Genomic DNA, 15,283 nt, shown 5'->3' on the forward strand with positions numbered 1-15,283 from the left:
TATCATGCCAGGCCCTATCTGAAAAATCTTAACGACCGACGAAGGGCAAACTGGAGGAAAAAGCTGCCCTTATTGGATCTGCAAACCTCTCTCAGGATCTTTGACATACGTATGTATTCTGGAAGCAGAAATCTTTCCACAAGAACAAACCCCCATAAGAATGAAATCAGAGTGGGACATAACCAGGCATTCACTGTATGCACCAAACAGAGCCCAAACAGTCAGAAAAAGTTTCTTTGACTTTTTGTTAATAGAAAAAAAATTCTAACTTATTAAGTGCAGGAGTGGGGTTGGGGAGACATTAGACCTTGTTTAGGATGGAAAGGCTAACTTTGAATTACAAAGTGAAATCCCAAGGGAAATTTAGGTGCTGCAGACTGGAAATGACAACAACCTCATCTTGTTTGGTTTGGACTGCAGGACCAGACCCAAATCATTTTGAAGTGCAGAGTTTAATTTTTCTGTAGTTGTCTAAATTGCCAATAGAGATAGTTCCATAAAGGCTATTCATTCTTTTCCCCCTGGATAATAGATCTTTTAAGATTTCCCTATAAGAAAATTCCGTGGGTGTTTTTGTTTTGTCACTAGGCACATTAATCTAATTATTTCAGATTTTACATTGGGTGCATATTGTCCATTACAATTGAAGGAAGTTTTTATCCAATGAAGAGTTTCCAATGAGTCGTTGAGGAACAGCTCCTCATTCTGCTCGATTGGAGTAACTCGGGCCATGGCCGGGTTGGAAGCGGTTATGGGAGCTGTGCTCACACAGCAGTTTATATAAGATGGATGCATGTCAAAAGTTCACAGGTGCGGTGGGATGGTGGCCATTTATGGAGATGACATTCCTTCCCTGAAATCAGTCTGGTCAGGACTCCGATCTCGGGCTGAGTCATATTTTAATTACTTCTGTATTGGAACCTAGGTTTGTTTCCACATAAGAATTTCACCAATTATGCTTTTCTGGTCTCCCTTTCTTTCTTCTTCTTTTTTTTTTTTCTCCAGGGGGTGGGAGGGTAATTGACCAGACGGGAATTTTTTAGTCTTCACATCACTTTCAGTCCTCAGTAAAATACCTTTATTCTCTAGGTGGAATTTCTGCCTTATCATTTGGAAAGACAAAGATGACCTATTTCTGCAGTTTAGAATTCAGGTAGATCAATTGAAAGACTTACAAGACCAGCTCCGCGACAAAAACAAAGACGTGTGCACTCACTAGCTTCATGAATCATTAGCAAACACATCAAAAATTAAAATGCCACAGAGATCAGGGCTGTCTTATTTGCTAAACAAACTAAACAGACATTGAAATACCCCCAAGTAGGCAAGAATCCTGCACAGTTTCAAAAACTGTCATTTTCCCTGATTTTTCTTAACTCCATTATCATCACAGACGAGAATAACAACAATAATAATCAAATGATTAGAGCTGGACGTATCTGCGCTCCTTGATTACCTGGCCGCCCAGAGAGGGGCTGGAAGATACGGCAAGGACAGCAGTCTTCCTGGCTGTGCAGGGGCAGGAGGCCACGCAGCTGGCAGCTGTCAATCGCCAGGGGCTGCGTGGGAATCAGCTTCCTTTCATCGCCCTCCCTGCTCCCCCTCCAATTTCCTTCAAGAAGGACTTTGTCCTTTGCATTCGGCCCTCCCCGAAACCTCTGCTCCAAAAGCGCACAAGGACCCACCTACCTTCTGAGGGTGACAGGAGGCGGGTGAGCTGGCGGCGACAAGGCAGGATGCTCGGGAACAGCTCCTTAGCATCCCCCTTCTGGAGCAGTGAACTGGGAGCACGGATTCGCCTCCATTTTCTCATCACGTGACCCTGGCACATCCAAACGAGGAGGATCACCTGCCTCCCAGATCCCCAGGAGCCCCAGCCGCCACTGCCGTGGCCGCCGCTGCTCCCGCGGGGCTGAGACAGAACCTGGGCGCTGCTTTGTCATTTGAAACCCTTAAGATTCTCTCAAGGCCCTGACCCCAGCGTCAGGAGCAGCCCCTGACTTTTAATGTCCACTCATGTTTCTGAACTAGCATGTGAGTGAACTATCGGTTGCACCGAGTTCAGTTCCCCTGAAACCTTTTAATCACTTTTACTTTGGAATGCTGGATAAGATCAAAATGGATCATGGAAACAAAGCAAAATACATTAAGAAATATTAAGGAATAGTCTAGAGATATTTGGGAGGCTTGCCTACCTGCTCACTGCCCTGGCACTTGGGAGACAAAGGCTGTAGTTGAGAAGCACCGAGTCCTTAAGACAAAGGAGTCTGAATCTGCCTCTACCATGGATGGGTAACTTTGGACACTACACAACCGCACCTTGTCTCAGGCATCCCATTCGCAATCATGCTACCCTAAAACTGCAAGGTAACCTCTGCAAACACAGAGTCCAGATTAAATAAATGCACCATAAATATCAACTCCTATCATGGTTAATGGAAAAAAATTAAAATATATTGATGTAGATAAACCAAATAAAATATTCAAGAAATATCTATGTAATAGAATGAGACATCATGGAAAGTTTTAGCCCAATTCCTATTAGAATATTCTGAAAAACTCAATTACTTCTTAAAACATTTACATGATCTTCAAAGAAAAAAAAGCATATTAGCAGATAAACCAAAGATTTATGGCTATCATGAAGCAAATATCAATATGAATGTCAAATTCTCCAGTGATATTTTAGACATCCTCTGAGAATCTAATTAATACTTTAAAATCACTCCTTGATCAATTGAGATTTAAAAATAAAAATAAGCAGGTCTTTGATGATGATACCTTAACTGCTACAAGCCCCCAAGGAGAGGCAGGCAGTGCTCACGGGGCAGTTCTTCCCAGAGTTCCCACCACAGAAACTCTGTTCTGCATTTTCAACATTCACGTGAGTGAAAGATCCAGTGTTCCTATTGCCTGAGCCTAAGTGATGGACAGGAGAGCGGAAGGCTGGATGTGTGCGCTACTTATTTACTATCAATGTTTAAGATTTATTTTTTTATTTATTTGAAAGGTAGAGTTATATGGAAGAAAGATGAGGGAATCAGAGAGGAGGAGGAGGGAGAGATCTTCTATTCACTGGTTCGCTCTCCCAAGGATTTCAACAGCTGGGGCCATCACTAGTACCTTGGATCTGCAGCCTGGTCTCCCAGTATGGGTGACAGATACCCAAACATTTGCTCCATCATCTGCTTTTTCCTTGGGCATATTAACAAGGAGTTGGATTGGAAGTAGAACAGCCAGTCCCGAGGCCCTTACTTTGATATGGGAAACCAATGTTGCATGTGGCAACCTAACCCACTGAGCCAGAACACTGACTGGCCTCTGGAAGCATTTTTTTTTCTTTATGATTTATTTATTTGACAGTCAGAGTTACAGAAGAGAGGGAAAGACAGAGAGAGAGAGAGAGAGAGAGAGAGAGAGATTATTTTCCAAATGGCTACAGGATCTGGTGCTGAGCCAGGCCAAAGTCAGGCGTCAAGAACTTCATCTGGGTGTCTCACACTGGCACAGGACTCAAACAAATTGCATCATCTTCCACTGCTCTCCAAGAAACATTGGCAGAGAGCTGGATCAGAAGTGGAGCATTTGGAATCGAACCCATCTGGAAGGGTTCCTAAATGCAGACATGCACTAACATCACATGGGGAAGAGCCAGAGCCCAGTGGGGGGGGGGGCTCCAGCTCCAGGGGTCCTCCTTCTGAAGAGGGGGCAAAATTATGATCTAACAAGGGCTCCTCCTTCCGTGCTGAGGACTCCACTTAGAGAAACACTGATTTTATGCCAATCTGCACCATCCTTACATCACGGCAAGAGGAAAACTTGCAAATATATTCAGAATAAATTATTTCTGCAGAAGATCATATCAATGCCAGAGGGAAAATCAGCCAGGATCCAATTGGAAGAAAAGTTTCCTTTTTACAAGAGCTGCCAGGAAGGAGATGAGCTAAGAAATCTCCTTGAGGAAAGCGAAGCAAGTGACTGTCGGCTGATGGTGTTCAGGGTGCAAAGTACAGCCCAGAAAGTGGGACAACAGCTCAGCCAGCTCCTGACTGCAATCTATAACAATGCCAGCGAGGCTGCGAGGGGACTTGTGTGCTGCTCACTCTGACAACAGATCTGGGGTCGCTCTGGAAGGAAATAGTTTGACAGGGAACAAGAAAAGATTAGGCCAACTGAAAATGCCTGGATTTGTGAAACCACAGCTTTTAACTCCTTAGGGCACTTTACTAACCTTTACAGCCTGCCCCTCGCCCCACAGACGCTCCGTGCTTTCTGTTCTCTGGGTTGTTTTCATGAAGACATGTAATTTGTAAATGCAAAGCTCTCCCGCACTCATTCTGGGTCCACACAAATGAGGCTCACAGAATTTAATAGCTTGAGGTCTCCCAGCCCAACCCACTAATTTTATGGGTGAGGAAACATAAGCCGGAGGTGAATCCTAAAATATAGAACTGGTAATGATAGGGCCAAGTTGCCATTCAGATTCCTAGACTCAGAGTGAGTGAGTACGTGGTGTCCGTAATTCTTTGTACTCCCAAACTGAGTATGAAAATCATTTTTTTCTCCACCACGTTTTAAAGGGGAAACATTATTTCCTCCTTTAGTTGGATCTCTTTTCACAACTTCCCCTTTTTATCCCTGGAAGCAGGAGGGCTATATGGAGGCATGGGCAAAGAAGTGAAAACCCTTACAACAGACTTTCCATGAGTTGCCCATCCTAAAGGCAACAGTGACTCCAGTTCCCTGCCCCACGCCCCTAGGGTCCCCACAGACACAGCACAGAGCCAGCAAGCCATGGTGCTCATGAATACATGCACGATTCACTGGCTTGAAGGTTATTTGTTGATTCTTCAACCAATGACTGAAGGAATATTACACAAGATTTTGAATCTGCTGAAAAATAGAGTCTCCTATCCCTCCTAGAAAGTCAGGTGCTTATATAAAATCAGAAAATGCTTTCTCTGTTAAGACAGACTGGGGATCTGCTGGGAAAAGTTCAGATTGAGAGGTGGAAAGCTTTGAATCCCAGAGTGTTCATTCTGGTTGCTTAATTCCAGGCCAAGTGTAGAAACTTAAGCCCTGAGTCCCTCCTCCTTGAGCCCTCGCACTCCCAGCTCTGGACAACAGACCAGCACGGTTCTGATACGGGCTACATGCCCTTCAGAGCAGGTGCTGAATAAATACTGGTGTCACCTTCTCTTATTTCCAACAGCATGTTAAACAGGAAAGGGGTTGAAAGAAAAGAAAAGAAAGAAGATTCAGGAGGGAGGATATAGATCTATGGATGAAAATGAAAGATTTATTTGGCTAAAAATGTACTCAAATCCTTATTTGGCATAGTTTTGTGAAAACTGCTTTCCTTGGTCACGCAGCTTACACTGATTGTAAGCAAAATTCGCCTCCTCCAGGTACTCTTCACATTCCATGAGCCTTCACCAGTTCTCTGGTTTCTAAATAAAATGATTTTTAGGAAAATAAATAAATGCAACATTTTGCTTACCCATTTGGTCTTGTCTTCCCAGAAGTAGACTCGAGGAACTCCGTCTCCTCCTCCATTTCTGTTGTATGGATTCTGTGTTTCTGCTGAGGCTGCGTTGAAAGCATTTCCCATTCATTGTCATGGCTGACGGCCTGCAGCACAGCTGCATCTGGTCCAACCGCGCTCTGGCTCTCGCTCTGCCAATGCTGACCAGCCACATTGGTGGCTTCCTCAAACACAAAGGACTCAGGAGTCTTCATTTCCCCCAGAACCTGGCTTGGGGAACTCTTATCCATGCCAAGGTCAGAGAATGACTCCACAACCTCTTCAGGACATCCAAGACTTGAGTCCCTGGCTCCCAACGACGAATCACTGACTTCACTGTGGCCCAAGACCATCCAACTCTGCTCTTGTGCAGGGCTCTCCAGCGACGATCTCCTGTGAGCATTGCAAAACCTTGTCTCTGCAGAATGCTCAGCTGTCTCCTTGAAGGAGGCAGGTGGACGCATGTCTGGGGAGCTCACTGACTGAGTTGCTGGCAGCCCCTGTTCTTCAGAATCTATGGAAGAGTCTTCTAATTCAGATATGCTTTCTCTCTTATCACTGATTTCTGGCTTCAGGAGTGAATTTCCTTCATGGCTTACAAGTATGTAATCCATGCGCAGTGCCTGATCATCTTCATCCTGCTCTCTCTCGGTTTCTTCCTTTTGTTCTGATTGTGTCTGCTCAGGCTCTTTGCTGGGCATGATTTCTTCTTCTTCCAACTCAAACATTCCCCTGTTGGCACCTAGAAGTGTAAGTTGAAGGTGAGAAGGGGAGATTAAACATTAATTAACACACTGAGTGATTTGCGATCTTGGCAAATGATCATCTGAAAGGCAGTGGTTTAAGAAATGTTTTTATTTTGCAGAGGTGTTTAGTTTGCTTGTCATCATAAGGGCACTTGATTGTCCTGGTTTATTTAACAGGACTTGGTAAAGTATGCATTTTAAATTTGGTTCGTTCTTGTTCTTACCACATTGGTAAGACTGTATTTCATAAATGCACTAGTTTTTGAAAACCAGCATGAATGGGAAGAATGGGCCATTTCTTACCAATTGGTGATCCTATGTCTCCACCTGCTGGTAAATCAGAGTGAACCGTTTCTACTTCCCATTCAATGTTTGAAGGTGATAATTCTCTGTTGACTTCTGCTCCAGCAGGCCAAGAAACAGAGTCAGGGTCTTCCTGACTACGCAGCAAAGTCAGCGGGGACCCAGGCTGTGTGCTTTTGGTCTCGGTGCAGTTCCCTTCACTTCTTCCATCAGGAAGAGCAGAAAGCAACGTCTCTGCTGCTTCGCTCCCCAGGGACACATCCTCTGGCGATCCTGAGTTCCCTATTGAATCAGGGACTCTCTTGGGTTCAGTGAGATAAGACAAGTCAAAGGGTGGCGTGTATGGGGCCAGTGAGTGCTTCAGAGCACCCTCCTCCAAGGGCAGATCGCCGCCGTACCGGAAGTGTTCAGGCTCTTTCGTAAACTCGTCATCAATATTTTGACCCATGGCATCATATTCAAAGTCACCCCACGATGCCTCAGAGGAACAGATATCCTGCTTTGTTACATCCCCATCCATGGGCGTTTCCGGCGTTTCACGACCTTCTGATAACGTCAATTTACTCATGTCATCAATTGTTCCCGTGGATGTGTTCAGACCTGAGGCATCGCTGAAACTGTGGTCAAAGGCAGCTTCACTCACATCCAGACAAGTGTCTGAGGCTAGCAAAGCGTCACTGACTGCAGCGAGACTCTCAGGTTGCTCAATGTGAAGCAAGGCCCTTGCACCTGTCTGACTCTCAGAGGAAAAGCCCTCTGACTCCCAAAAGCCATGGCTGTCTGCATTTGGCTCTTGGTAAGTTACAAAGATGCTGGTTCCCACATGGTCAATGCTTTGGTTGGTTCTATCATCAGGTTCCAAAACTGGTGCTATGCCCGGGCTGACTTGATCCTCTGATGCATGTACACTCAGCTTACTGTCCCCATCTATGTCAGGGGATTCAGGACAGCCTTTGCAAGAGGCAGGTTGGGATGAGCTGCCGATGTTGGCTTGATTGTTGACAGGAGATAGTGCAAGCGTGTTTTCAGGATAGAGTTCAGACTCCCATGGAACAAACTGCTGTGCAGGCTCGGGAGATGGTTCTTCATTTGTTTTTGGCTCCGTGAGATCCAACCCACTGGATTGCATGCCAGGTCCTGGATCAGGATGGATGGGCTGCACCTGCTCAGTCTCTTGCTTGGCCTCAGAATCCTGACAGATATCAGGACTGCTGGAAGCCTGTGGGTGGCTCTCCTGGTCACAGTGGGTCAGTAGGTCAGGGTTTTCATCATCTTCATTCGAACTGTAGAGCTGGTTAGCATCCACCCATAAGTCCGGTGAGGCTGAGGCCAGCTGCCCGCCCTCTGGAAAGTTGCCATGCAAAATATCTGGAACAAAGCCACCTTCAGGGTTCTCCATAGAGCTGGAGCCTGCCTTCTTCATCGCTTGTGTAGCGGGTTGAATGAAATTCTCTGTGGCAGTGCTTGAATTTGTCGTCTCATCGGGGTATGAATTCTTTTCTTCCCACCAGTTTGCTTCTTGACACTCTATAGTTGAGACATTAGCAATGACACATGCGTTTTGTTCTGTGTGAGTGAAGCCTGGGTCTGGCTGATCCCAGGTAGACAATGCAGCACTTTGACATTGCTCTGGGCTGCCTGTTTCTGAAGGGAGTTCATCACCAGCCAAAGATATGAAGGAATCCTTTTCTTTAATTTGGCCTAATACGACAAGCTGGCTAAACTGATTGGCATCTGGATCCGGTTCCCTTGGTTGAATGTTCCATAGTTGCTCATGCACATTCTCTGCATCGTAATTCAGAAAGGGTGACTGATGTTTGTCACCAAAAGGGTTAACACAAGGTGTTTCCATGGATTCACCATTCCCCTGAATGGGCACTCCCCAAGGACCTGCATTTTGGTACACAGAAGAATTTGTTTCGAACACACCCCTTGAATTAGACTGGTCCCCTTCTGAAGCACCCTCAGTGGGTCTGGCATCCTGTGGTGGCACGGTCCACCACTTGTCACTTTCTGCTGAGAAGCTAAGCATTTCCAATTCAGGATGATCTTCACTCTTTGGTTCAGTTTCGGGAGATCCCTGCCATATTACGTCTCCCGTCTCATTTTCCACGGATGCAGTCTGTATTTCAGTCTCTGTTACTGGTGAGAAGTCCCAGGGATCAGGGCTGCTGTGTTGATTGTCACAGGACAGGGGTGACTTGCTCTCTTCTGGTTCTGACTTGCCTTCCTGGTCATAAGGTTCCTCAGACTTGGAATCAGCTGAGGCCAAGGACTTATTAGAGCCATTCAATGAATCCCAGGCCCTGGGTTTACTCTGAGCAACGTGGCAAGTGTCCAGAGAGTGGATCCCTTTGTCCGATGACTTATCGCTACCTACGCTGTCATCAGAATGTGGGCTTATTGGGGCATTCTCTGGTTGCATAGTTGCAGGAATGTCAAGTTCACTTTGCTCCTGCTGGCTAATGAGTAGATTGCTTTCCTGGGAGGCATCTGCATACTCTGAATATTTACCTGTTTCAGGACTAGATAATGAGGATAAGGAATCACCATCAACTGAGTCATCCCAAATCTCTAAAAATTTAGGAACCTTGTGATTGAGACTCTTTCCACCCATGTCCTCAAAGTCCTTCATTTCAGGGGTTACCACTCTGTGGCCATCGGTGGTAATAAGTTCAGAGTCTTGCTGATTCTCTTCACTCCAATCATCCTGATTCTCTTTGGGATGCTCGGTCCTGGGTCCACGGCTCCAGGAAGACAAGGCTGCTGAAGAATCATCTAAGTCAGGACTTGTTGCACTTGAACGAGTATAGTCACTAGAAATACTATCTTGGTCAGCCTTTCCAGAGGACTTGACTTCTAGAAAGTTATTTTCTGAATTCTGAACATCAAGATTTATGGTCATTTTGGAGTTTGCATCACTGACCTGCACACCACTGTCTAGAGGGCTTCCCAAAATCTCCAGGCTTTGAGGAATTTCAGGGGGTAATGGTTCTTCATTCACTCTATCTGGCTCCAGATCATTGTATTCTTCAGTTTCCTCAAGATTCATTTCAGATAAAGATGAATTTTCAGTTAAATTCATTCTACCTGAAATCTCGGTAGCTTCAGCTGGAGTTTTGTGATATATTGATTGTTTTTCAGGGCTGTCTGTTTCCTGCACATTTAAAGAGTCCAGAACATCAGCTGCTTCCTCAGATCCTATGACTTCTTCTGGTCCCTCCACTTGATGACTGAATGTACTTGAAAGAGAGTTGATTGTTCCTGCTTCAAGGTAGATTTCCTGATGTGCAGAAAAGGAGAGTTCCTGGTTCCCTGGGTCTTTTCCAGAAACCCCTAAAGCATTTTCCCCCCTGGAGTCCCATACCTCCTCACAGAGGCTTGCCCTGTCCATGACTTCCTGGGTTTCCTTCTCAACTTCACTCTGGCCATAGCTATGACCTTCCCATGGGTCTGAGGATGCAAAATGCCCTACATCCTCAAGCTTGGTCATCACAGATGCTATATTACTTTGCAGGGTTTCTGGCCCTGCATTCCAGTTGTCGGGTAGAGGGGTCAGTGTTCCTGACTCAGTTGTAGATGCGTCAAGCGCATCTGGGATGTGACTGTTCTGAGCATCTTCTGAATGACTGGGATTTTCATGGGGCACATGGCTTTGCTCTGACTCTGTCGTGTACGTTGAGCTTGGCAACATGAGTGACGGCATGTCTTCATTTCTCATGGCGGACTCCCAAATACTATTTGCGATGAGCTGTCCACTCTTCTCATCCCGCGTGTGGTATTGCATGGGAGCCGCATCCCTGGCTTCCTCAGCACAGGCAGGGAGTTCCCAATCTACTTGACCTCCTTCCTGATACTCGGTGCCCCATGGTTCCAGCTGTCTCACAGAAAATCGGGTGTCTGGCTCACTCCCTTCAGCCAGGTAGCCTTCTGCTTGGCCGTCACTAGAGATGGCCACACCTCCACTGCAGTCATCCCAGTCCAAATCGTTGTCCATGTCCGAGATGGTTGCTGTGGACTGTGTATCCTCCAGAATCACTCTGTTCCACAGGTCAAGACCGTCTTGGGCTGCCTGCCGGGAGTTGGTGCTGCTGTGCAGCAGTGTGAGCTGTCTGTTGGTTTCATTGTACTGGCGCATCATGCTGGGGTCGTCGTAGCTCGACTGGCTGCTCTCCCCCATGTCGTCATCCACAGAGAGGTTCTTATCACCAGTGTCTTCTGTCCTGAGTACGTCTTTATCTGTGTCATGAGCATCATTGCTTTCAGAACCATTGCTGATGCAAGGTGAAGCCCACATGTCCAGGTTCCCAGGACCTGAGCTCAGCCGATTTCTGGGTGGCAGCTGTGGCAATGGGGCAGAAACATCAACCTCCCCCACGGCAGGGTTAGTGTCTTTAGACTCAGAATCTTCCTCTTTAGCAAAGGGTTTGGTTTCTGCTTCTTTCTCATCTCCAGCAAATGTGGGTGATGTGTAAGAGTCTGAGGTGGAGTAATTGGTATCTAAGGGGGAGGGCACTGAATCCTCTCCTACATTGGATGCACTATAATCGGAACATTTGTATGATAAGAATGAATCTTCCCAAGGAGCTAGGCCATCCGAGCCTACTTTCTTCATACTCTCCTCAAAAAGGTGCCAGGAATCTACCTTATCATATGCTTTCCCTGTTGTGCTGGGATCCACCAAAACATCCAGACCTTCCTTCATTGCCTTAGAATGGCTCCATGCGCTATCCAGGTTGGAACTAGGATTTCCAGACATGAGGCTGTTCTCCCGGGAGTCATTATTCTTTATGACCCAGATTTCTCGAGCTGCCTGGTCACTTGTGTTAGTGGGTGAATTGTCCAGTAGGTCTTCTGGAGGAAACGAAAACCCACTCTTGGCCATTGCCCACTCTTTGGGGTCTCTCACAGAAGGTGGCTCATTGCTCGTGGGGTGCAAGTTCCAGGCACTTTGTAGAGCTGTGGTATTATCTTCTTTACCAAATGCACTCCAGGCTGGTAATGACACTGAGACAGCAGTCTCACCATCATCTGTAGGATTTCCCCACAGCTCAGGCATTGCCGTGGGCGAGCGGCCGGAATGCCACAAAGCAGCAAAGTCTTCTATGAGGTGGTTTGTTTCCTGCGAAGAAGCATCCGACAAGAGGGATTTCTCAGTAGGCAGATTCTGAACCTGAAAGCTTTCCTCATTGTGGATTGGAAGAGCATGGCTCCCCACTTCAGGCTGGCTGAATTCAGGTTCCCAGGCATCTGACTTTGGGAACTCGAGACTCTTTGGTTGAAACAGAGAATCAGAAGCTCTCCTCTCAGCTGGACTGGGCCTGTGGTCCTTCCATGATTCAGTGTTCTGGAAGACAGACCCTTGTTCACCAGAACTCCAAGCATGAGCAATATTTTTAGAGTCAATTTCCAATCCCTCCCACCAGCTGCTGCAACGTGCACGTGCCTGAGGTGGCCCCGTGTGTCCTGCATCCATTGTTTTTTGGGGCAGAGCTTCTGGGTAGAGTGGGGCTGGCTCCTCACTAGATGGAGAACTTTCTACAAAGCTGTTCATAGGTGTTGGCGGAATCCTCTTCCCAATAGTTTTCAGCTTCTCGGGCGAAGAAGGTTCATCTCCCACGAAACCTGCCAGGTTCAAATTCCTTTCGGAGTCATCTCCAGGACTTTCTTGTCTCTGGACAAAGTCCTCATCGAATTCCACAAGGCTGTTTTGTCCAGCCTCTGACAGAAGAGAGCTGGATGAAAAATTGGACATGTTGATCCCCAGTCCATCCAGTGCCTTGGGCCCAGCAGGGAGGTGTCCTTCTGAGGAATCACTGTCGGGGAAGTCATTCACTGGGGAGTAGTCTGGCGAATGGGAAGACGAATGGGAAGACGGTTGGGATTGCCCCGAAGCCAGCGGTGCTGGGTCAAAGTTGAAGAGGTCAAAGTGTTCACTGTGCTCAGCGGACCACGCATGCTCCTCTGCGACTGCTCCTTCAGGGATGGGGCTGTAAGAGTCAAAGCCTGGAAGCAGGCTGTGATGGGGTCCGGCCCCGTCTCCCACTGGGCTGTCGTCACTGAGGAAAACTGAACTCTCCTTGGATGAGCGGCTGCTCCTGATGGTGGCCAGCCCGCTATCTGGGCTCACGAGGTCTACGCTGACATCCACCTGGGCCTGGTTAGAATCACTGAGATCTGGAGGGTTTTCTATGAAGTTCACAGAGCTGGGCTGTGGCTCCACATCAGAACCATACAACTCCGTAATCCCTGAGGATCCCTGCGAGAGGGGAGCACTGCCTGCCACGGCTTCTGTTGAGGATGTCCGACTGTTGGAGGCCATCTCTGGACATCTCCTATTGATAACTTCCTTGACGACAAGAACCACCTGATCACACGTCACAGAAGGGTCCTCCTGCTGGTACACTAGGATCTCATCACAGCTGCACTCAAAAGGCTCCAATTCTAAGGAAGGGCTCTGACACTCTTCCAGCTCACAGCAAATCTGTCAGGAGACACAGAGATTGTGTGTGAGCCTTCAGGCCATTTTGACACCTTTTAGTTTGCTTCTCTCCATAAAAGTTACTCTGTGCATACTGTATCATCGCGTGGTCTCTCACACATTCTCCCCTCCCTGTGATGCCGTGTGCCACCAGGCCTTCACCAGAATGAAGCAGATACCAGTACATGCCCTTGAAATAATAATAAATACATGCTGATGAGTTACAGTAGCCATTTTGTTTATAAATTGACTATCCTCAAGTCTTTTGTTAAAGCAACACAGCATGGGCTCACACAGGGTCATGTGGGAGCTAGCACAGTGGTGTATCAGGCTAATCCTCCATCTGTAGTGTGGATATTCCCAAATGAGTGTTGGTTTGTGTCCTGGACGCACCATTTCTTTTTATTTTTTTTTTTGAGTTATCATTTCCCATAATATATTTTTACAAGTATAGGGATTCTCTCACTGTGCTCCCCACCACCATTTTCCCTCATATTATTACAATCGTGTAGTCCTCCAACAACAGTCACAAGTCCAACATTCTGCTATTTAAGTGTATCATGGCATTACAGGTATCGGGAGATGTTAGAAAGTCTAGTATTGTATTGTCAAGGGTACCCTTAACAGTTTCATTGGGAGTCCTCTTTTTATTAAGGAGTAGCGATGCATGCTGTAACGTATTTTCACTTCCTGATATGGGGTTCTGGTTCGTGTTTTGCATGTTCCACTTCTGATCAACCTCCCTGGGAAAGCTATGGAGGATGGCCCAGGTCATTGCGACCCTGCAACCCCATGGGAGACCAGAAAGAAGTTCCTGGCTCCTGGCTTCAGATTGGCCCAGCCCCAGCCATTACAGCCATTGGGAGAATGAGCCAGTGGACAAAAGATCTCTCCTTTCTCTCTTCTCTCTCTGTAAAATCTATCTTTCAATAAAAGTAATAAAAATCTTAAAAAATAAAAGGTCCAATATGCAAAATGCCTCTTTTATTTCTTAAAAACTCAACTCCAACTGTCTTGTGGGCCAGTTTCATAGAAGCCACTGATCTGCTTCAGTGTCCCAGTGTGTTCTGAGTGTCACTGGGTCAGGATGCTGTGAAAGCGGGAAAGGAGACAAGAACGGCTCACCTGGCTGCACAGCTCCAGGTTCTGGGAGTACACAGCAATCTGTCGTCTTGGCTGCTGCTCCTCTGACAGATAGCTGGCAAACAGGATGAGGACATCAAAACCAAACTTGTCGGCGAATGTTTTCAAATCACTGGTGATACTGCTGTGAAACTCACAGTTCTGAAACAACAACAGGAAATTTGACATTAATGTTAAACTGCCAGTCAATGGCAGCAGGGGCGGGGTGTGGAGTCATGTCACAAGTGCCCTGAGTCTTGGGATGTGTTAGGATAGACACTTGTAAGCGAGAATGTTTGGGAGCATTGTGACAGAGCAAGTTAAGCTACCACCTGCAATGCTACCATCCCATATGGGTGCGGGTTGTGTCCTGTATGTTTCACTTCTGATCCAGGTCCATAGTCATGTACCTGGAAAATCAGCAGAGGATGAATCAAGTGCTTGGGTCTCTGCCACCCACATGGGAGACCTGGAAGACCAGACCTGGCTCCTGGTTCTGGTCTGGCCCAGACCCTGCAATAGTAGTCCTCTGGTGAGTAACCACTGGATGGAAAGTCCCTATCTATCTATCTATCTATCTATCTATCTATCTATTTAAAAGGCAAAGTGACAGAGAGAAGGAAACACACACACCTTCCATCTGTTTACTCCAAAACGGCCACCCCAGCTTAGGGGAAAGCCAGAAGCCAGGAACCCCTTCTAGGTCTCCCACATGAGTAGCAGGGACTCAAGTACTGGAGCCACCAAATGATGTTTCATAGGCACTTTAGTGGCAAGCTGCACTAGTAGTAGTCAGGACTTGAGCCAGCATTCTGCCAGGAGATGCCATGTCCCAAGCTGTAGCTTAACCTACTGAGCCACAATGCCCACTGCTCCCATACACATTAGATCATCCCTAAACCATCCACAATAATGAACAGAATGGGAAATGCTATCAACAGAGCAGTTTCACTGTATTGAAAGCCATACATGTTCAGCAAAAACTTTTTTTTTCAAAAATGTTTGCTCTGTGATTGGTTGACTCTGGATGCAGAACTCATGGCTGTGGGTATTTAAGTGCACATACATGTTCATCCTATCTAATCAGTCAACTGAAGGTCTGTTGTG

General features: G+C 46.7%; 1 protein-coding gene across 8 annotated transcripts in view; it reads right to left on the reverse strand.

Annotated features, from left to right (window-relative positions):
- The window catches only part of PRUNE2 (prune homolog 2 with BCH domain), a 146,944-nt gene that overhangs the window by 43,691 nt on the left and 87,970 nt on the right, over positions 1 to 15,283 (reverse strand). For all 8 annotated transcript variants that reach the window (XR_009244446.1, XM_058657391.1, XM_058657396.1 and 5 more), the window contains exons 7-9: positions 14,180 to 14,338; positions 6,574 to 13,057; positions 5,501 to 6,266 (exon numbers count right to left, since the gene is read on the reverse strand). Coding sequence is in view for 7 of the 8 variants with exons in the window: in XM_058657391.1 (XP_058513374.1) it covers positions 5,501 to 6,266; positions 6,574 to 13,057; positions 14,180 to 14,338 (7,409 nt within the window). In the remaining variant the exon portion in view is untranslated. The remainder of the gene's footprint in view (positions 1 to 5,500; positions 6,267 to 6,573; positions 13,058 to 14,179; positions 14,339 to 15,283) is intronic.

The sequence above is a fragment of the Ochotona princeps genome, chromosome 31, assembly GCF_030435755.1.
Source record: "Ochotona princeps isolate mOchPri1 chromosome 31, mOchPri1.hap1, whole genome shotgun sequence".
NCBI classification, from domain to species: Eukaryota; Metazoa; Chordata; class Mammalia; order Lagomorpha; family Ochotonidae; genus Ochotona; species Ochotona princeps.